Source organism: Aythya marila, assembly GCF_965140915.1.
Source record: "Aythya marila genome assembly, chromosome: 8".
Taxonomy (NCBI): Eukaryota; Metazoa; Chordata; class Aves; order Anseriformes; family Anatidae; genus Aythya; species Aythya marila.
This window is the reverse complement of record NC_139049.1, coordinates 4047893-4071172: the sequence shown is the minus strand read 5'-3', so window position 1 is coordinate 4071172 and position 23280 is coordinate 4047893. Positions and strand designations below refer to the sequence as shown.

The 23280-nt window shown below is 35.8% G+C and overlaps 1 protein-coding gene across 3 annotated transcripts in view; it reads left to right on the top strand.

Annotated features, from left to right (window-relative positions):
* Positions 1-23280, top strand: part of CDC14A (cell division cycle 14A) — a 60747-nt gene that overhangs the window by 9543 nt on the left and 27924 nt on the right. For 2 of the 3 annotated variants that reach the window (XM_082766265.1, XM_082766264.1), the window contains exons 3-6: positions 1143-1218; positions 7488-7580; positions 11888-11967; positions 22956-23022. In XM_082766265.1, coding sequence (XP_082622391.1) covers positions 1143-1218; positions 7488-7580; positions 11888-11967; positions 22956-23022 — 316 coding nt within the window. Of the gene's footprint in view, positions 1-1142; positions 1219-2772; positions 2821-7487; positions 7581-11887; positions 11968-22955; positions 23023-23280 lie in introns of those variants that run through there. The other variant, XM_082766266.1, reaches the window with a different exon arrangement.

Sequence of the window (23280 nt, the reverse complement as noted above, 5' to 3'; positions counted from 1 at the left end):
CCTGAAATTTTCACTTAACTTCCATGCAACCTACAAATAAAGTCCTGAGTTGGACAGCTTAGTCTTTGACCCAGCTAATGAGCTTCTGTATTTAAGCATTATGTCCTAATGTTTTGTACTGAAGGGGATGAACTGAATCTTAACAAGCACTTATACTATTATTTGATGTTGTACAGTAGATGATACCGAAATAACACTGGTGTGGCAGGCTGGCTGCTCCTTTTGAACGGCAATCAGGCTAATACAATTGTCTCTTTTTCACTGGGCTTGGTCTTTTTTTGTTTGAGAGGATATGTATGGGGGATGTTAATAAAGTGGTAAGCCTCAAAAGTATAGCTCTTAGGGTTAGCTACGAAAAGCACTGTGAATCCCTACAGGCAACCTTTATTTTGCAATAATTTTTCTGTATGGCCTGTTGCTATTATCTCTTATCCAAAAGGCAGCAGTTGCTGCTTCAGGGGTAATGAGAACGTTTGAGGAAAATCTAGAAGAAAAGAAGAAGAACAATGAAAAAACATTAATTAAATAATAAATTGAGAGAGCTTAGAGATGAGAGGACTAAGTGTCAAAAAGGAAACACACATTCTCTGTAAAGGGTATATGTATAATATGTAGTCTCTGGAATAAGGGAGGATGGAATAAAAGGAAATAGATTTCAATTCCAGAGAGATACCAAGATTGGACATTATTAAATACAATTTCCTCGAAGCTGTAAAATTCTGCTTATACTTCATAGCATCTAATGATACAGGCTCTATAGCTGATTGAGATGAGGACATATCTAGAATGAGAGCAGCATGGCTAAAAGGAGAGTAGAGCACGTCTTGAAGTCCTCTACTCTCCTTGTCTGTAGTCTTAGCCAAACCCGGACTGGATATGGTGAAAGTTAGTGTGTGTGCACGTATAATGGAAAAGGTGGTTACTGCAGCACCTTAAACTGAAGCTACATATGCTTTCAAATTAACTGTTACTATTTTCCTCTTAAATGAACCTATATAGGGTTTTATCTAGTGCCATATGTCTATTGTTTACTTCGTATTCCCCAAAAGTTACTCTTTAACAGTTTTAACTATCAACAACATGCATGCTGAAACTTGCTTAGCACTTTGTATAAATAACACATTTTTGTTCTTTTCTCCCAGTTTCTATGCAGATTTTGGACCTTTAAATTTGGCAATGTTATACAGATATTGCTGTAAACTAAATAAGAAATTAAAGGTAAGCTTCGTTTAAAAACAATGTTCCTATATTCTTGTGCTTTGAAACTCAGCTAAAACCTATTATTCAGTTTGAAAGCAATTATTAGGTTCTCATTATCTAGATAGTTGCAACTAAGCTTTAAGGCTCTTCTTTGTTCTGAATTCTTTTCCCTCTGAAGAATGGAAGAAGGAATATGCCCTGATTGTTGCTTAGTGGGTGAGCTACTGGTGAGTGGTTCACCATTTTTCATAACCTTCGTTTCATGACAAAATAGTAACAAGAAACAGTCTGGTTATACGGATACTTCATGAGTTTGCAGCGAATGAGTTGGTATGTTAGTATGAATAACTCAAAAACAAACAAAACAACTATTCCCCCGAAAAACAACCCCCACAAAAAATATTAAAACAAACAACTCCCTGTCCCTGACCCCTTTGAACAAGAATAAAACAGACTCCAAAATCACACTATTTAAATCTCACTCAAGCAAAAAATTAAAACTTTGAAATCTTTCAGTTCAATAAAATGTTGCTTGTAATAAGTGTTACAGAAAGGTCTTTTACACATAACATGTTTTTTTTTTTTTCTGTAGTGACACTTTGCAGAGGTGTCACTGCTATCAATTCCTTTGTAGAAGCCCTCTTATTCTCCTGCTTCCAAATAAGGATTGTACATTTAAGACAATCTTGAGTTGTTCTGCAGTTGAAATAGAAAACTTAGCTATCTTCCTCCATGGTAGCTTTTATTTTGACTGCAAAGTGTTTGTCCTGTCTCTATGAAGTAGTTGTCTAAAATCATATCAAAGGTCATATATTGTAATTGGAAAAAATATATAAGGGAGCCAAATTGAAACTGAATGAGTAACTGATATTTGCAGAGTTGGCTTAGTATACCTTAATGTTATTTTAATGTAACTTTCATGTTTTTGGGGAAAAAAACAACAACAAAAAACAACTCACAGTACAAGATGAAGAGTACAGATTGGCAAGAACGGAACAGAAATCTCATGCAGATCACCTGGAAAAGAGGTGCTGTTTATTGCTGCTACCTTACCATAGAGGAATTCCAAATAGGTTAACTTAAACTCTCTAATGTATAATAGAGAAGGGTAACCTGAGAGTGCAACCACTCGTAAGTAATACCTGAAATCAAACAGCCGAAGCTTGGAATACCACCCGAGTAGTGTAGAAACTCTTGCATGAATAGATTTCAGCCTGCCTAATTGGCACTATGTCTGAGATAGGCCAGTACCTGCTAATATGAACTTTGCTTCTCTGATAGTTAAAATACATGCCAGACTCTGTCCTAACTTACATACTATCTGCAGTGGGTAAGTAGACTTGAAAGACCTAATCCTAAGGCTAAGCATGCAACTGATTTGTACTGTAGATCTAGCTACAAAAGACTATTGCTCAGCTTTGCTAGTTGAGTTTCTCAGTTTCTACTCTCTCTGCTCTTCTACCTCTCACTTTCTCATGTCTGTCCTTCACAAGCCTCCCTGCAGGGACTTCTCCCACATGAGGCCTGAACTAGTGTGTGTATAAGACAGAAGTTTGTGACCTGTGACTTACCTGCTGGCAAGGCATTGATGCAGTGGGCAACTGTTGCAGCAGAAGTATGGTAATTCTCATGGGGCACCAGGGCGACACGTGGGCAGCCTGTGATTGATGTTTTTTTGGATGGGAAGTGCCTATTGAACTGGGGGAAAGAGTCCTGTTTGGCAACCTGCTGCTTGCATACACTTGCATTAAAGGTAACCGTGCTCTGGGACCAGCACAAGCAGTGGCTGATCATAGGAAGTTAAGACACTGTGGTTTATAATCCTCTGGAAATCCAACCTCTGCTGTTGGATAGTTGCTGTTGCTATATTGCAACACTCTCGGGACCCTGAGGCAATCACAGTGCTTAAGCCCAGATGACTCCAGCTATGATTTGGTATGTACCTGGTTGGGTATACGCTGTGTGTACTTTTCTTATGAAAAGTTTTTAAAAGAAGTGTGGCACAAAAAATTATGCACTACATGTTATAATTTTTGTGTGGCCATGGTATCACAAAAGGAATTTAAGACTTGGAAGGCTTTTCTTAAGTTTAAAATTTATATGAGTAGAAACAGGAAAAATGTAATAAGATCTCATTTAAAAAAACAAAACCCCACAAATCTTTTAGCTGTATCTATTTCTTTTTTGGGAGAGGGATTAACCACAGAGGAGGCAGTTCTCTGCTTCCACCTCTCCTTTTTGGAAGAAGGAAGCAGGTAAGGAGCGAAAGGCATCGCTGTTTGAAATGTACTCTATGGCAGACCAGCATTTTAAAGTAAACTATCATAACTTTATGCTGACTCGCTTTAAAAATTGTGAATAGTTCTGTTCAGAAACACTGAAGGATTTATTCAAATATCAATTTTGCTGAGAAAGCTAGAGGTAAAGTACTAAAGTTATGCTTTACAGGAAAACCTTACTGACATTGTTTGTAATGTTTTGCTGATTGCTATGGAGATGATCTTGACTAGCTGAGTCAACAGCAAGAAAAAATGCTTGGACATGCGATCTTCCTACTTGTTCATTGAATCCTGTTTGGGAAAACGCTTGACTAAGAAATTGCAATTCAATTATGAAATTTATTTTTTCTTCGATTGAAATGTCCAATTTCATAAAACAATTTGAAAAACTACTGGGTTTCATGCACATATAACCTTATAAAACCTCAATAAATTTAGAAGTGGGTAATTAGAGGGAAAGTTGCTGACAAAAATGATATGAATTATGGAAGATCAAAGGCAGGGAAGGTTTGGGCAGGGTTATGAACTGTGGGGTTAACAGTTCTCATATACTAACTGTGTTGTGAAATTGCAGAGGGTTCTGGGTTTTGTTTTTTGTTTTCAGTATAAATAACCTGCTGGTCATATACATGGAACTGTAGTAATTACAAACGTCTCCTTCAGGACAGCTTAGGTTATGAGGCAAGTCAGAGAGACATTTTTTAATATGTGATTTTTTCACGCCCAGTTTGCAAGCGTTACATTCACCGTTACACACGTATATTTTAGTGTATACGTAAACAGTGTTTACATTTATCCAGCTTTATTAAACACATTGCAGTAATTTCTTGCTGAACAATGCAAGTATATTAAACTATATCCATTAACTAAATTACTGTACAGTAACATGGTGATCTGGTGATTCTAATAGGTATTAATCTAGTAATTGCCCACAGTAGCACCTTCTAGGCTTGTTGTCAATTTCTGTGCATGTAAATCTCTCTTGAGGTTTTCAAGAAGCAAGAATTCATCTTTTTATAAAATTAAAATAATTTTAAAGTGAAAAAATGTGTTGTGGAGTCCTATCATGCACCAATGAGTTTTTTCATCACCTCAAAAAAAAAAAAAAAACAAACAACAAAAAAAAAAAAAAAAAAAAAAAAAACTTCCACGCTTCTCTGTAACCTCTGCTTTTATTTCAAAAGCCTGTCTTTCAGTTTATTCCTCTGGGATGCATCTTAACAAGATGAATTTTGTTTCATTTTATGTTCTAGTGATGTGTGAGTGCTACAGAAATTTTCTTGTTGGTAAAGAAAAATATCTTTAGTGCTTCACAATACACGTATTTTAACCTTTTAAAAGTAAAAGGTGTTTTGCAACTGTATTGCTATATCATCTTTTAACTATAGCTATTCTATAGACAACTCATATGGAGAAATTCGTTGTTGAAACATTTTTGTTTCCTTCTGCAGTACCTGAGGAAACAAAAGCTCTACATTCAGGTGGAGCTCTGGAGCTGTTTCTTAAAAATAAAAAATTAAAAAAAAATGATAATAAGTGTCCTAACACTTATTGAACCTAGCCAAAGGACTAGACTTAGCCTACTAAATGTGTTTGAAAAACCAGCATGTTTGTTTAATAATACTAAGCTAGTACGTTTAACAATACTAAGCTAGTTTATGTAACTTAGTATTAATACTGAAAGTGTAATTGAGTTGCGAATTTGTTCACGTTAAGAGAAGCAATCACGCATGCTGCACTTCAAGCAGTAAGTCACTTCAGCAAGCATTTGCTGTAAACTTTGATTTTCGTTAACCCATGTGCAAACAAAAATAGTGGTTCGTTCTATTCTGATGCAATTCTCCTCTGCTTGCTGTGCTGTAAGCCATTCAGTAGCCTCAGTTTTCAATTTTGTGTTAAAGCTTTAGTCAGGACTAAAAAAAATAATTAAATATTCCATATGATCTATATGGTTCATAAAGATTATGAAATTGCTTTTTGAAATTGAAGCTGTTAAAATGCTATGCTGCTTTCATTTAAATGTTCTGGGAGCATTTAAGGTGGGCTACCGCTCTGGATTGTGCTGGTACATAAGTGTTTCAGAATTGGTCTGACCTGATATACCTATATGGTAAAAAAAAAAAAAAAAAAAAAAAAAAAGTCTGTTCTGTAAAATAAAACATGAAATGTGGTATTGTTAAATAGAACTCCTGCTAGCTAGCAGCCTGTGCTTTTTGCAGTTTCAAGTGGTATTTCAGGTGAGCTGTAAACTGTTACGAAGAACTTTGCTTTAAAAAAGTAGTAGTCAACAAGTTATAATTGAAGTTCTGTCACTGTTGCATAACTACTGTAATCTTATCCCACCCACATATCATGGGCGGAACTGCAGTTAGAGAACACTAAAATTAAAAAATTGAGGAGGGGGAAGAAAGGAGGGATCTTAAAATTTTGACAAGTTTTAATAATAATTGAAAGCTTCACTAATTAAATAACTGCTTATACCCTGTATGTTTGTATATACTCTGAGAGATGTTGCTGTTGATCTCAAGACATGATATCTTCCAATCAATGGCAATTATCCCTCTCAGCACCTGTAGTCCTATCTAGATGCACACACTGGCATTAGCTCTCATGCTGTATCCACCTCTGGAAGTTGTGGGTAATAAAACCAGCTTGGAACATACAGTTAGAGCTGCTAATTAAAGGCACCATGAAGGGTGGGAGTAAAAAGCTCACTGTGATGCGTATATCACGTTTCTCCTGAGTTTATCAGCTATTGTTTTTTTTTAGCTATTGTTTTTTTGGGTGCAAAGTTTGTTTCTGCAGTGAAAGCAGTCCTAGAATTCGCAACAAGATTTAAGATGATATTCAATGTTTATGAATGTATGGAAGTGAAATATAGTGGCACTAATTAAATGAATAAAACAGTCCTGCCGCAGTTACCCTACCTCCAACCCCCAAATGTCAAAAGAAGGAAAAGAAAGTAAACTGTCAAATAGGTTTTAAAATACTGAAGTTGGGTAACAGCAACACTGGAACACGGGCAGTTCATAAAATGTTGTGCAACTTTTAAAAATAAAAATACCCTTTAAGTATTTAGAAGCAGAATCTGGTGTATCTGTTGATGACTTCCTCAAACTGTAACAGAACCATAGAAGACTATAAGGAAAAGCATATGTGACAAGGTTTCAAAGTATAATAAAATTAATAAAGTAATGTAATAAAATTAATGTAATAAAATTAATAAAGAAAAATAAAAATTGCAATAAACTGTCTAGCTTGCCATTTTTAAGTGACAATTTTCTCTTCAGCTTTAAATAGCTTTGCTGCAGATTGTCCTGATTATTCTTTTCTGCTCCTTCTTGGTCTTGTTTTCAATGAGAGTTTTGTTTGCAGGATGCTGACAGAGACTTCTTTTCTTCCCAAATAAAGAAGAATTGCAAGACTAACAAGTTATGTCTGTACCTAACTTTTTTTTTTTTTAGGCTTTTCACTTGCACAATATTTTTATAAACTCTTGTTATTAAACCTGTCAAAGTATGTTGTCTGTAACCCCGTTTTTAGGTAGTATAGAGGATGAGGGTTGTTTAACTGCTTTTTTAAAAGAAATTGACTGTCTTCTCTGTAGAATGTGTTTAGTATGCTAAAGAGATTTAACACACATGAGAGTCTGACAATTTCAATGATTTTGAACAGCATTCATAAGGTATTGTTTGGATATTTAGGAAAAAAAAAAAGTATAGTATCTTATATTGAATGTGTTGATTCAACTGCATTTTATAGAATAAAGTAGCACAGCAAAACCAATATATTTACTATGGAACAGTGAATGCTTCCCTGCACTCTTATCTGCAATGTAAGAAGATAGTTCATGCCACCAGGAACTTTTTCTCCTTTAATTTCAAAAGACTCTATAGGAATTCTTTGACTTGTCAGTTTACTAGAAGTGACTACTTAAATTGTTTTAAAATTGTATTCTTCTCTCAGTAAGTATGGTGGTTTTTAAAAATTATTTTTATTTTTTAACAGTATTTCAGTCTGTCAAGAAAGAAGATAGTTTACTATACCAGTTTTGACCAGAGGAAACGAGCAAATGCAGCTTTTCTAATAGGTGCATATGCCGTAAGTACTAATTATTGCATGGATACTTCTAACCTTCCTTAAGAAACATCTCTTTTGTGTAAAATAGCATCCCAAGGGATGTTCCCTTAGGGGGCTAGACAGATTGTCATTTGGTTCTTTTATAAGCCATCTTTGAAAACTCTGCTGGATGGGTTCTAGAGAGACCTTTTCTTTGTCACTTAACTCCATTTACAGTACGGGGGGTGGCTTTGGAACATATCGGGGGGGAGGGAGCACATAGTGTGTGTACCATGATGTGGCTGTGTACGTACTCTATAGTAGGTATCCGGTGGCTCATCACACGTGAGAGAAGGTAGCTTATGTGTATGATAAGGTAAACTCGTGTGCCACAACTACAGGCACGTGTAACACTAGCTTAGCCTGTGTTAAGCTGCTTATAGCTCTTAATTGCTAGCATGTGCAAGTGGTCTACATCTGCATATGATACTCTGCTGTCAAAGACTAGCAGATATTGTAAATATCTTTTGATTATTAGAAGATACTCTGTACCAAGAGTAATTCTTTACTAATACAGTGCTACCAATGCAAAAAAGCATCCATTAACTATAAACAATGTATATGCAGCATAGTCACTTTCTAATTTATTTCAGTTTAGTGTGACATTGGAAAACAGTTTGCACAAAGGTATCTATTACTTTAACATTGCATCCCAAAATTTTTCTCTATATGTGTGTATTCCTCCTATGGAAGTTCAATCATATTCTTCTATGGTGATCAATAATAATGCCAATAAATTCATAAAATCAATATTTTTCCGAAAAGTAATTTATGATTATAATAATCTGATTATAATTACAATAGTCTGGTTTTTTTTGTTTTTTTTTTTTAAACTACAGAAGCTTAACTTTTGTAATCCAGGCATATTAATTTGAGAAATAACATTAGAGCATTTTACCTCTAGATGCTGTATTCAGTTACATGCATTAGTTGTACACTCGTGAGCTACATGGTAGGGAAGTTTCTGACCTGAAGGAATCTAGTCATGATCTTCAGTGAAAAGAACAGTTTGTATTTGACAACTTGATCATACTGTTTGATGAATTATTTTATTCAAGGGCTTTTGTGTTTGTGTCTTGTCCTCAATTTCATAAGCTTTTTGAGACAGAAAGTTCCACAGCTTTGAACTCTACCAATATGCGAAAGTTAATTGAGAAAGCTTGCTTTATTTTTCCTGGTGCTAAAATATTAAGTGTAAAATGAAACGTGGAAAATAGTGGATCATGTTTTAGGAATGGGTTTCCAGTAATGATTATGCAACTTAGACTGTTCACTTAAACAGCTTCTTAGACAAGTTGAACTGAAACACCCGAATAGCTATTAAAATATTTTAGTTAGAGTCATGAGTCTGAGAGAGCTTAAAACTTGATTCACAACAGCTTACCGGTTTGTAAATTGCATCTCAGAATGATTCATTTTCTAAATTTTAATTTTTGTAATGGATTTTCAATGTATTTAGTTAATCATGTCCAGTTGCTAAATTCATATCCTTGCTCTGAAGAATTCTGCAAGGATTACATTTGTCATAAAACTAAGGTTAAAACAACAACAAACGTTTAAAACAGGAATAGAAGAACATGAAGATTTTGCTGATCTTACAGAGAAGTTCAGGATTTCTCCTAAATTGCTGGGACTACTACACAGAATGTTCTGTGAAGTCAGAAGGGACGACAAGAACTCCCCACTTGTCATTAAAGAGCACATTCTTTGCAAAATCATGAAGGAGGGTGCATATTCTCATGTCTAATAATGTATGGATGAGTTGGGGGGTGGAGCGGGGGACAGATGCCACTTTGCATAACGTTAAGGTATTCATTACGTTTCTCTTCTGGTTGGGGTGGGGAAAAAAAAAGGCCCCAACTTATTTGTGTTCTCCAGTATCTAATAGTTCGCTCTGGGAGAAGAATAGGAGTAATACTAGTCTGTATCCTTAGAGCTGGCAAGGAGTATGCATCTTGCAATTCTAAGATCAGAGCTTGATTAGTGGACCAAAATCTGACTTTGAGTAGTCTTGGTGAAACACAATACTTACTGTGACAAGCTCTGAAAAGAGATCCACTAAGCTCTCTTTCCTTTTCCCTGTAGACAGCAGATGGGCTGGTCGTATTGCTTTCTCATGATTACTTTGTGTGTATTTTGGTACCAATAGCTTTTATTAGACTTCTGTAATGCTAGTGCAAGGGAAAAGCTGTTGAGTTTTTTGGGTCTTAAGTGTTATCAAAGCAAGTGAGACTGAGTAATAGTGAACTACTAAAGCACATTCAATCACTTGCCTGCAGGATTTTTTTTCATAATGTAAGAATATAAAATAGATTTCTGAGCCCAGCCTGCAGCTTTATGGGTTCATTCTCTATTAATCTAAGCACATCCCAGTACTGCTCAAGTCAGTAATCCCTCCCTTGGAAGGTCAGCAAGTACAAAGGCTTTTCAGCTATTGCACCACGTACAGCTTCTTTGCAGTTTCAAACAACACCTCAAATTGCTTTACATTTGCCTCACAGAATTCTTGTGATAACTTAACAGCAATAGAATAGATCTGTTCATATGCTTTTAATTTGAAAATGTATGTTGGGGGTGTGAACAAGATGAAATGAAATTGTATTTGTAATTATAGTGGATGAATGCTAAGGTGGACTTGCAAAATACCCTTTTTGTTTCCTAAGCGCTTTGGAACGTACATCATACATTTTCTTGGCAGTGTGCGTGTGGCCAGTATTGCTACACATAATGTGCCTAGCAGGAATATGTCCCAATAGAGAAGAGCTTTTTCTTTAATTGCATGATTATTCAGGAAGTTCAGAACATAAGAATGGACATATCAAAGGGGAAAAAAAATGCTAGAAAACTTGTAATATTTCAGACTGTTTTTTACAGATAGCAGTGCCCCTGTATGATGTGCATTAAGAGAAATGACACGGTGGGAACAGGAGATGAACCTATTACAAAATCTCTCTTGAAGAGAATTAAAAGTGGCTTTACAGGGGGAAAAACACAAAACAGCTATTATTATTTTGCATTGATCTTTTGAAAGTATATTAGTTTATGTAGAGGGTTTTGGCCCAGAGTTACAGTAGTAGTTCAAAGTAGTAAAATCTGTGATAGTCAGACAAGGATGAACTCGGACCTTCTTTTCACTGCATCACCACAGAGTTTTTCAGACTAAAGAAAAACAGTTTTTTTTTTTTTCCTTTGCTGTCTCCCTTGTCCATGCTTGAGTAAGAAAAGCAAGCAAATCTACCTACCGTTTTGACATCTTACAGAGTACTGAGAATTCCACTACATTGATACAACTCCAGGCATAAAGCAACTTGCAGAGATTCTGGGAGTGACCACCACTTACTTCTGTTCCAATGTGCTTAAAGTCTGAAGTTGAACCTTAAAGCTTTTAGATCAGGACCTTTGTCTTGGTTAAGAAAACAATCATTGGTGCTCAGTATTCAGCAGTAAAATGTGCGTAGAATGAAGGAGTAGCCATGTAGATGCTGTCTGTAAGGTGAGTTGGATAGTAACAGATAGGAAAGCTGTGCTGCTTTGTTCACAAAACATTTGCACATGCAAAATGTGTCACTCCAAACTGGCTGAGGTATCTATAAATAATGCACATAACACAAATTCAAAGCTGGTTTTACTTTAGGAGCAGTTGTACTGCACAAATAGGATTTGAAGTGCAACAAGGTGGTGTCTCCTTATTTCTTACTGTGATGTTTCTGGTTTCTTACTCTGATGTTAAGCCAGTGGAACTGCTGGCCTTCAATGATATCAGAATAAGCCTTGGTTTAGTGTGCTGTGTTAACTAGAGGCTGCTCTCATAGTCACAGGTTCAGCTTGCTGAATTGGACATCTTGTTTGCTAATGGGTAGTTTGATACTGACAACTGGGAATCGGAAAATGTTCATGTATAGAAAGTTCCAACTGAGCTTTGATGGAGAAATGTTTCCTTTGTCAGCTGCTACCATAGTACTTCTGTTGAATCATCTGAAGTTGGGCAGAGTACTCCTAGTATAGATGACTGCTTACTGTCACAGATAACATAGAAATATATAAATATAAACTGGGATAAAAATCCCAGTTTATTTTGTTTTTTTGTTGATTTCTGAAGCTTTTGTGTTATGTAGGTTTGTCTTCTCTGGTCTGCAGATGGCCTATGAGCTGCTTGTAAAGGAGTATGGAATATTTGGAAGAGTAGTGGTTTGAGGGAAGCATATAAATGGGTAACGACTTTTCAGGATCAGGGCGGGTTATTTTTTTATTTTCCCTCCATCTTCATTCTCTTCTCTCCCCTGCTTTAGGTAATATACTTAAAGAAAACACCAGAGGAAGTGTACAGGACACTTTCGTCTGGAACTAATCCGCCATATCTTCCGTTTAGGTATGTGAACATGAAAAATGGGTCTAACTTTTGCTTTTGGAATTTGCTAAACATACTTTTTATTTCAGATTCTTCTCCCTTCCCAGAAAATGGTTTCATGTCTGATACAGACATTATTTCAAAATGGCTGATATACAGAAAAAGAAATGACTTCTGGTAGAATCACTTGCGCTGTGTTGGAATAATGAAACTAGATTGGCCATCTTAAAACTAAAATCAATCTTGCAAACTTTCAGGTTTAGAAAATACTTGTTAGCCTGTGCGTGGTTTAGCAATTAAAACTTTTCTTTATGATATATCATGATTTACTATTTGGAAGTCATTCTTACCTTTAATATTACTTAATACCTAACCAGACTTAAGTGAATGAAAGTTTTTGTTTTGTTTTCTGTTATATTTTCTGCTTTACAGAATAACTATAGAAGTTCAAATTAAGCTATTTTGCCTTTCTGTTTTCAATGAACAGCTAATTTTAACTATCTGACCGTATTCTCTATAGCAAGGTAGTATGGAGGCCGAGATCTGAGGGCATTTAGCTATTATGTCTGTGTAAAAGACTTTGAGATTATTTTTTTTTGTCGTGTGAGCCATGAAATGTCATTGTGCTTTACAAGTAAAAGTGCCTCATGCTATTATGCAAATACAGGCAATATCTCATAGGACAACTGCAAGAAGGTCAAGATCCACTTTTCTAGGGGAGTCAGCAATTAGCAAGTAGTGCTCACTGTCAGCTGATGCATTTGTAAATGCGGAGCTACCTTGTCTTTATCAAACGCTTCATTTGATTCTACAGCCACTCAACAAAGGAAGATCTGTTTATCTCTAGCGGTTTGTACAGGGTAATAGATTTAGGGATGATAGATTTATATGTCAACACCAGTTTAACCATAAAATCTTAAGCTAATGAATACATTTTAAAGAACAGTATCCTATCAGTGATTGCTGTTGTCAGCAGAGAGTTTATAGATTGATCTGATCATTGGTAGCTATGCGAGGTTATTGATATACTTAATTTTTAAGCTAATTAAAAAAAATACTTCATAAAATGCATAAAAAGATGACCTTACGAACATGTCAATATCTTTTTGTTTAACATCTATGAATTCTATATAATATACAGGAATGATGATTTAAGGTAGTGTATATTTTTCTACACCTTTTACACGTGTTGTTTTCTGATGCTCTCCTAATCTAACAGAGTTGCGTCAGTCCCTCCATTTACAGAAGGCTCAGCTATTAGAATATTACTCCAAGAAGTCATTTGGAGCAAACTATATTATTCTCAGCACAGAAACAGTGTCAGTTTTTTCTTTTGTCTCCTTATTTTGGGGAAAGCAACAAGTAAAAATCTTCACTGCAATATTTCCCTTCCGTCTGGGGATTACTCTGTAGCATTTAAAGGGAGTCTAGAAAATTGATTCTTCCTTTCCTGTCTAATAGAGTTGTCTCAGTGGTTCAACTTTGGCAGGAGATTAAGAACAACTGAATGCTATTTCTTTCATATAAGAGTTTTTAATAATTAAACCAACCTTATTTTTTCAAAATCTTGAGCTTCTTGAAACCGTGCTGTCGTGGTTCCGCTCGAGTGGGCAGCCGAGCTCCACCACAGCCGCTCTCTCACTCCCCCTCCTCAAAGAGGAACGGGGAGAAAATATGTGAAAAGGGGCTCAAAGGTTGAGATAAGGACGAGAAAATCACACAATTATTGTAACGGGTAAAACAGACTCAGCATAAGAAGATAGTAAGATTTATTGCTCATTACTAACAAGCTAGAGATGTGAGAAACAAAGGAAAGAAACCAAAAGCACCTTCCCCCCCCATCCACCCTCTTCCACCTCCTCCCCCTGAGTGGCGCAGGGGAACGGGGGAATGGGGGTTATGGTCAGTCTACAGCACTTCTTCTCTGCTGCTCCTTCTCAGTCACTCTTGTCCCCTGTGCTGTGGGGTCCCACCCACGGGATGCAGTCCTTGATGAACTGATCCGGCGTGGGCTTCCCACAGGCAGCAGCTCTTCCAGAACTGCTCCAGATATGGGTCCGTACCACGGGGTCCATCCCTCAGGAGAAAACTGCTCCAACCTGGCTCCCCCACGGGCAGCAGCTCCTGCCAGGTCACCTGCTCCTGCGTGGGCTCCTCTCCACAGGCTACAGCTCTGGCCTGGAATCTGCTCCGGCAGGGGTCTTCCACAGGCGGCAGCCTCCGTCGGTGCAGGGCCACCTGCTCCACCGTGGTCTCCTCCACGGGCTGCAGCGTGGGACCCTGCTCCACCGTGGTACTCCATGGGCTGCAGGGGGACATCCTGCTTCACCATGGGCCTCACCACAGGCCGCAGGGGACTTCTGCTCCGGCGCCTGGAGCACCTCTCCCCCTCCTTCTGCACTGACCTTGGTGCCTGCAAGGCTGTTTTCTCACTCCTCTCACTGTCCCAGCTGCTGTGTGGCGCAGCGTTTTTTTCTGTCTTAAATATGCTCTCACAGAGGCACAAAACAACATTGCTTATTGGTTCAGATCTGGAAAACAGTGGGGCCCTTCCCAAACATGGGGCAGCTTCTAGATCTTTCTCACAGAAACCACCCCTATGGCCCCCTGCTACCAAAACCTTGCCACGTAAACCCACTACATGTGCTTAAAAAGCAAACTGTATGTAGTAGAGATTCAAAACTTTTTCAGTAATGTAGAATGTAGAATCTCAGAATAGTTGTACTTTGTTTACCTATTCCAAAAACTTTACCGTTCAGAATTATACGAAATTGCTATGTCTTTAGGTTTCTTCCCCACTTCTTCCCCTGCTACAGTAAAAATTAAGGTATTATTTGTACTGACAAAGCAAAAAGCTTAGTTATCAAGTCCTGAAATTGTGAAATGGAAAATTGAGGAGGAATTTTTTTCAGAACTTTTTTGTTCAAACTGAAGGCTACAGACTTTTGTCTTGCAACCAATCCCTTTGAATGATACATGTAGTAATAAGTTATTAAAATGGTGTTTCTCCTTTGCTGGTAGGGAATAGTGAAAATAATGTGACTTTTTTGAGGCTGGCAAGAACCATAATAACAAACTAAATGGCACAGAATAATTTTGTTAAATAATTATTTAATTTTAATAATGAAGTTAACACAATTGTGTTATCAATAACTAATATTAAAGTTAATAAATATGCATTCAGAACAAATTCTGTGAGTCTGAATTAATGAGATTCTATTCCAAAATAGAATAGGGATCATGAAATGAGAGCTTGTAAAAAAAAAAAAAAAAAAAAAAAAAAAAAAAGTAAGAAACAGCAAGATTTTATAAAGATAGCTTTGTAGTATATAAAAAGAAAGAATACAAACTGAACGCACTGGAGAAGTCAATGTCTGGCAAAGAGGCTACTCAGCGTTTGCAGTCTGAATTGTCAAAATTATTGCAGAAGAGTAATCCATTCATTCAGTTTGCCAGCTTCAGGAGAAGAGAACAGTAAATGTTGTCAGTCTTCTGATGCTTAACTCTTCTGCAGGTTCCTGGTAGATAAATGGTGGTGTCAAACTTCTTTAAAGTAATAGATGCTATCCGCATTTCCAAACCTGTCTTCCAAATCTATCCAGAGTGTTATGTATGGATTGTTGTAACCCATTTGTGAGAATTCATGAATTTTGTGAAGATAGGCTTCTGGGACATCGTCTCACTGTAAAAGAAATGTAAAATCTTTTCCCTTTTCTAAAGGGAAACAAAAAATACCTCTGTCCTAATGTAGATATTAAATTCTATTATCTTGTCCTTAATTAGCTTTCTCTTCATGTTCTCCAGAGCTAACACCAAAAAACATAAAACATGCAGCAGGCATATGCTGCAAGTGAAAGGATCTTTGGTAAATAAAACCAGTATGCATAAAATAATGCTGTTTTTCACATCAATCATCTAGCTAGATGTGAAAATATCTTTAACCACTACAGTAATAGAATGCTAAATTTAATTATACATAAGCCAGAAAGAAGAGGGTATATCAGTATACCCTACTAGGTGAAAACCTAGGCAAACAATTTCAAGAATGTACAACAAAGAAATCTTTAAAATTGCTAGCTATACTCTAATACACCTAGATTTACCCTGTACTCTGCTGATACACAGGTTCCCTGAGCAGTAGTTTGCTCTCAGGTTCTTGCTTCTAAGGTAGGCTGTACGCCAATGTCCTAACATTTTCTTAAGCCTTTTAACTGTGTTAATTGTGGCGAACATGGCTAATTTGGACATTATTATCCTAATCCGTGACTCTTGGTAGAACAAAATACTTCTTGTTCCATATTCAGAGGAAATCTGTAGCCTAACTTAAATTGCTCATTAAAGATGAAATCATTCTGTACTGTTGATTTTTCTACAGGCAGGAAGGGCAAATGTTCTAATTTCCACTGATGCTCTTAAGCTTCTTAGAACTTACTTGTCACTGTTGTGACTTTTCACTGCATTATTTTACGTCATCCTAACCACATTCAAACGAAGAAGTATATTCTAGAGTCGAAGAAATTCAGTCAGGTGATCTCCCTTGAGGTTACTCCTGCAGCTAATACCAGTCAAAAGAAATCTCAAAATATGTGTGGAATGGTTATGTTAGTAAACTGTTACTGAAGAAGTAAACTTTTCTTTAAGCTCTAGAGTTAACGTGCATGTAGCTTTTTGATGTATATAAAATAGGTCTTAATTCCACTTTACTTTTCTTACATTCAGTTGCTTTTGCTATCCGTAAAACACGTTGGTTAAAAGTAAAGCTTTTGGGGGAGGTTATGAATTTTTCTGATATTTTTGTTTGTTTGTTTTCCTTTCTTCTGGTAGATTTTCTGTAGTTTGGTTTACTATTATTTTTGTTTTGTTTTAACGCAGCATTTAGGCTATTTTCTAGGATAGAAGGAGTCAATCTTCTTGAGCCAGGGCCTTGATCTCCAGAGGGAATAGGGAATTCTGAGCTTTTGGAAGAAAGCTTTTATATGTTAGTAGATATAAGCATCTATATTTCTTTAGCATTTTTTCTTAATTTGGTGTCAGTCTGAAAAGCACTTCAGTTTCTTTTGGTGCTGCTTTAGACTATGTAAGGTCTTGGCACTGGATTAGAGCCTAAGAAGATTCTGTTACCTGTGTGGTATAGTTTATCGTGCTGGTAAAGAAAACTGTGTAATCTAGCTGTACAGGAGGTGAGAAAAAGAAGACAGGAGATGAACTAAAGGAATTTGATAAGATAGGAAGCCAAGTAAGAAATGAGGAGTCAACGTTAGAGAGGAGGTACTTGGGATTTGAATTTGTAGGGAGAGGCTGGAATAGATGTATAAGAAGCTTAAGAATTACTGGGGTTGAGAGAAGGGCAAGTAGAGCTGATGAGGGCCTGCAGTGGGTCAACCTGTATCAGATGGGAGCAGGGAAGAAATAAATTATTTCTTCTTCCCTGTTTTTTTTGAGATGTTTTTCTTCTACCTCTATGTTGTAAGACATTGCAGCATCTCTAGTGCAAAATACAGCATGATACAGAAGCTCAAGCAAATGAACCTGTTTTATCACTGGAAGCATTAATGTCACGTTAGGCACCATATCTGGTTGTCATCAGGCTATGCTATGAAAAAACAAGTTAGTGCTATCAGGAAGTTTGCCCTCCTTCCATATAGTTAACATTTTAAAAAGGGCTAAAACTACTTTATCAAATGACAATGGAAAATATAATCCAAATGTCTTGTGCCTTCCCTCCTATTCTAAGGTCTAGGAAGGAAGTACTTTGGGATATTATTCACAGGTATTCAGTAGTTACTGTCTTGAATTTAATTTTTTTCAAGCCTGGAACTTAGATACCCTGTACTACAGAAGTTATATAGTATCTCTGTTTGAATAGTTTCAAGTGTAAGAGGCTATCGGGGTGTAGTGATCAAAGGTTGTGTTACAGCTAGATTATTTAACAAGTTTGTTAATTTGATATCTGAAGTGTCTTCTATTTGGGAAAAAAACAACAGACAACTTTCAATAGGTAGAAAGCTCTGCAAGACCGTCAGATTCTTCACGGAGTCCTGACGTGTGTTTACATGAAAAGATCACCAGCAAACTGATCTACTTTCATCCAGCTCAGTGACCTCAAAAGGCCTTAATCGGCTTAGATCTTCAGCTGGGTATTTCATTTGAAGACAGCTTCAGTGAATATTGTCCAGGGGTGGAAGGAAATCAGCATACCCCTCTTACAAGTTCTGTGGAAATTATTTTATTTTTATAATGGAAATAACGAAGACAAAGCAGGAGATAAGGCACCGCAGTATCCGAGAAACTTCCACCTTCTTTTTGGCTGACTCGCTGTCACCTGGTGACGCTCTAATCTCTTGAAGATCTTGTACAGTATCTGCTTGCTTCCGCTTAAGAAAACAGGACTAACACCATTTGATACCATCACAAATAACAGTTTCCTGTAATAAAACTGCTTTGGATTTTCAACTTAAACTGCTCTGTATTGATTTCAATACAATAAGAAAAAACAAATGTATTTTAATTTAGTTGTGTTCGATCTCTAGATATGACGTGAATTTCAGAGCTAGAGTTTAGGTTTTATTTCTTTATTTGCAAGTGCTAGGGAAACAATTTATTTTGTTATGGACAGCATTTAGAGGGTTGGTAAAGTAGAAAGCATTATGCAGTATTGAGGTCAGCTCCGATAACTGAAATCGGATGTGGGATTTGCAGCTCTGTAATGCCAGCTCAGTTTCATGCTACATCTGTATGTCAGAAATATTCACATTTTTTCTGAATTTGAAACTAAATAGAGTTATCAGGTAATAGTTGGTAAAGCACTGTTTGAAAATTAAGCTGGTTATGTGTTTGGCCATCAAAGATTGAAAGAATACTGGAATGAAACACGTGATCAGCTACAGCAAACAGCACCCACACTGTAACACCGTGCAGGAGACGCCTGTGTACGATCTTTTTGTTTCATGTCAAATAGCACAAGTCCTCCTTTTCTCTATGTTTTCTTTAACACAGACTTAACAGTTAAAAAACAAAAAATAAACTAAATCCAAATAGTTCTTTTTCCATCAGCAAAAAGCAAAATGTTTTTGCATATGTATAAGTAGTCCCAGTAACTTAAAAATTATTACAGTCTTAAGTGTAAGCATGTGAAATAGTTTACTGTAGACTAGTAGACAAAGGAGAAGAATAAGTAGGAAGAATGTATGGAATTCTAGTTTCATTTGAATTATGTTTTTTTGAAGCTAGTAGATTTTCTTTCTGTGCATTAGTCTTCCTTGTAACTGTTTTAGTGTTTGCATTTGCTTTTTAGCGTGGTACAAAGTGTGGCCCATTCAAAAGCTATTGTATTTTTTACAGCTAAAGTTAATATTAATTATTGCTCTAGAACTTTGACAATGACAGATGCTTCAAGAAAATGCATGCTAGTGGCTCCAATACTATATAAATGGCTTCTTAAGTCACTGTGGTATGAGAAATACTAACTGTATTTCTAATGGGATTTTTGTAAAGGTTAGTACTTGTTCTGACAGTATCCAGTATTTCATCCAAGGTCTAGAAATTGTATACTAAATCGTTTGGAAGAAGGGTTTATCCAAAGAATAGTGAAGTTGAGGCAGTTGTTCTGCATTTTTTAAATTATTTTGTGTGAGTTTTTTAAATGCTTTAATTTAAGAGGTTTTGGAAGATAAGATAAAATTTAATTTTTAAATATTTACAAAGCTTCATGATGATTTGATTTGGCTTGTGGCTCATTTTTCTCAATTAGGGAAAAAACTTGGAAACTCAGCCTGGAGGAAGTCATCTAGGTGGTTAAAAGTGGAGACTTGTTTTGCTTTTGCTTTTAATGAAGGATAAACTGAGTTAGTGACTGAAAATACCTTAGACAACTCTTTCTAAACAAAAAGATATTTTAATTGAGTTATTTATTTAAAATACTTGGGATATCAGGTCAAGAAAAAGTCTTTGCTTTTTGAGTATTTCAAGACCTTTACAGATCTGAAGTTAACAGTCAGATTGACATTAAATGTCTCCTCTAATTAAATTCTGCAAAATTCTTTGTCTAAAAATCTATAACTATTAACGATTCTCTAGATTAATTTGAAATTATCTATTTGATAGGAAGGTTGAATATATATTAAAAAAAAAGTCACAAAGTAATAGTGTTTAAACTAAACTGGTTTTTAATTTTGTTCAGCTATGTATGTAATGTACGTTTAAAATTCCTTCCCTTCTTTGCTATTGCATCTTGTTGCTTGCAGTGTGTTTGAAAATTGCTGACTTGGATTTTGCCTGTGACCATGGAATCCACAAGCACTCTCCTGATCTGTATTTCATATCGCTTTTTCTTCGTGAATGTTGACTGTTGATGCATAGATGTGTGGAATAAAAGATGTGTGCTAGTGTTCGTGCTTTCTAGATAACGAGAATCTGATTTGATACAGATTCTTGAACGGACACAAAGCTAAGCTGAATGATGCACAGAGGGATGGGATTAAGAGAGACTTTGAGAGCTAGATTTTTTTTTTGTTTTAAATGAGGCATTAGAGTTGATGATTTAAGATGGTGCTACTTGAAAAGGAGCATCTGGATTACTAGTCAAATATTTTCCTGGAAATAACTAATATAAACACTTTATTGCTTCAGTGACCTTTTATATTGTTAATTTGTATAAAGTGTGTTTGTTAACAACTTTAGCATTTGTGAAAAGTGCTAAATTCCCTTCATACTTCAAAAAAGAAGTTTTGGCACAGAGAGATTCTTAGTATTACTGTTAAGTCCCGTAACTATCAGGAGATACGCTGTTATTCCCTGGGATGCGTCTCTACTATATCAACAGATCCAGCATACAGAGTCCTCATGGATTATGCATAATTTCTGCCAGATCCATCTTTTTCATTTCATACCTAAAATTTAATACCTGTTGATAGTTTAGCCTAAAATTCTGAAACGGAGAACAGTGAAGTTTCAGAAGGGGAAAGTGCATCCATATTTAATTCTAAACAGGCAGTTGAGTTGTACTTGTGGAAGCTACAAATACAGACATGTTTTTTCCTAGCTTTACCCTGAAAAAGGAATGGGAGGCCTAAAATAAAAAAGGTTATGGTGTTAAGGACTAAAATAGCTCAGATTTTTTTCCATTTTACTTGTTCTCCAAATTATTATAGAAATAACTTTTATGATTTGTTTTTTCTTACCAGCAGATACTTGGGGGAGATACTATGGCAAAGTCTGGTATAATATACTCTCTGTTTGCCATAGAGCATCAAACATCATGCTTTCCCTTGAAGCATTAGGTGATAGTAAGCCACTGCTTCCAGGTGTTCTGTCATTACCATGCTGCACTGCCATTCATACCTACTGCTTGCTTCATTACGTTTTAGTAGTTAGTGTTTTATTGCTGTTCATTAGCTTTTTATCACGTTCATTAGTGTTTCATCACTATCTACCACAAAAGATAGATAAGGGTGTGAGATGCAAGCTCAGTGTGCACAGTTTCTAGTAACAGCTGTCTGTGGGAACTGTAGCTAAGAGAACTCTATAGCTGAAATTGTGATAGGCTTACCTCGTGCGCCTTGGTCAAGTTCTAGGTCCTCCTTCCCTCTCCATCATACCACTTCTTATTAATTGTGTTCCTTTTTTTCTGCAGTATTTTATGTACTGTTGGTTGAAGTAGTTACAAACAGATACAAAATCACATTTTTGTTATAGCAAAGTAACCTAATACAGGATGGCTGTTACAATCATGTTTTCTATTCATATTTCTCTAAATAATTAGTTTTGTGGTTTGCATTGTTTTAGGTTTTGTTGTTTCTGTCAACTTTTTCATGAAACTGTTGTAGCTTTTAAAGATTTTTTCTGTTATATGTACATGTTCCCATTTGGTCCTAAAGATTTTTATTTTTTTTTTTTTTTCTCAGAAGACCTTTTTCTTTTCTGAAAAGCTTATGACAAAAAGGTCTTCAACTTTTCCCTGTAGAAAAATGTATTAAGTCTTCTGGGTTAATTGCTTTGGTATAATCTGTTTATTTAATGAAAATACTCTATGGCTTTACTTTTTGAAAAAAATTCTTTGCTAGGTTTGAATATTGAAGATGTATTCACACTTGCAAATTCCCATTCTAAAACATTGCAATAAGTATTTATTTTAGTAATCTAATAACTTGAAAGATTTTCTGGAGTAAACTGTAATCTGAAACTACCAAATTTGTAGCTTTTAATTTTCCTAAATTAACTAAGTTTTCTGTGAACACTCCTTGCTTAAAACTGCTGTAATTTTGCTCTTAAAGAATGTGTGAGAGTATTTTACTCTTTAAGCACTTGAGATTGAAGGACTGTATTGGTACTACAAATATAGTAAATATAGCAAGTAGATTCGTAAAAAAAAAAAAAAAAAAAAAAAATTCAGTGAAAGATGGAAATTTTGAATAAATTATGGATTAAATATGTATCTGGCTGAAACCTAGTATTTTGTTATTCTCAGAAACTGCAGTTCTTAACATTTTTGATAAGATAGCTTAGAGCAAAACAAAAAAAGATTTCTTCAATGACTGATTAAGAAGTCACTGTTAAAATGCAGACCGGTCTGAAGCAAAGTTTGAAAAGTACTTTTTCTTTTTTCCACAATACATGTTGCTGTTATTTTTCATGTTGGTGTTTGTTTTTATGTTGATGTCTTACTTCTTGAAGATGTTCTGCTTTTTGCCATTCTGTCATCTTTAAATGATAAATTGTTGTTTTCAGAGTGGCAGAATCAAGGTCACATAATTTTCAATTTTGTATCTATTCCATATGGGTACCTGACAAAAACATGCACTTAACATAATTTACAGTATCAACTGTATTTACACTGAGCTACATCCTTGGTAAGGGTATGCTTTAGCATGAATGAGCTGGTAAAGCAATGTCTTCTTGGAACTTTAATACAGAATTCTTGGAGGGGATGAAATAACTTGAATGTATTTTATTCTGTGCTGTCTTTCCCTAAGTTCTAAAATAATGTTTATATGAATTTGTTAAATCTATAGGGATGCTTCATTTGGGAACTGCACATACAATCTCACGATCTTGGACTGTTTACAGGGAATAAATAAGGTAACCATGCTTTTCCTTAGCAAAACAGGTTTAAATTGACTTTTAAAAAAGGTGAAGTAAAACACTCTTAAAATACATTAGAAGAAAATCTGGTTTCAAAGCAAGATGCGTGTCAATGAGTAGTGTGCTGTCATGAAGCCCAAGTTACTGAGAACTGTGTTGGAGTAGTGACAAGGGAAGAAGGAAAAGGTTATGTTTCTGCTTGGTTAGCCTTTGATAACTTTCTGTAGCTCACTTCATGAATTAGAATGCAAACAT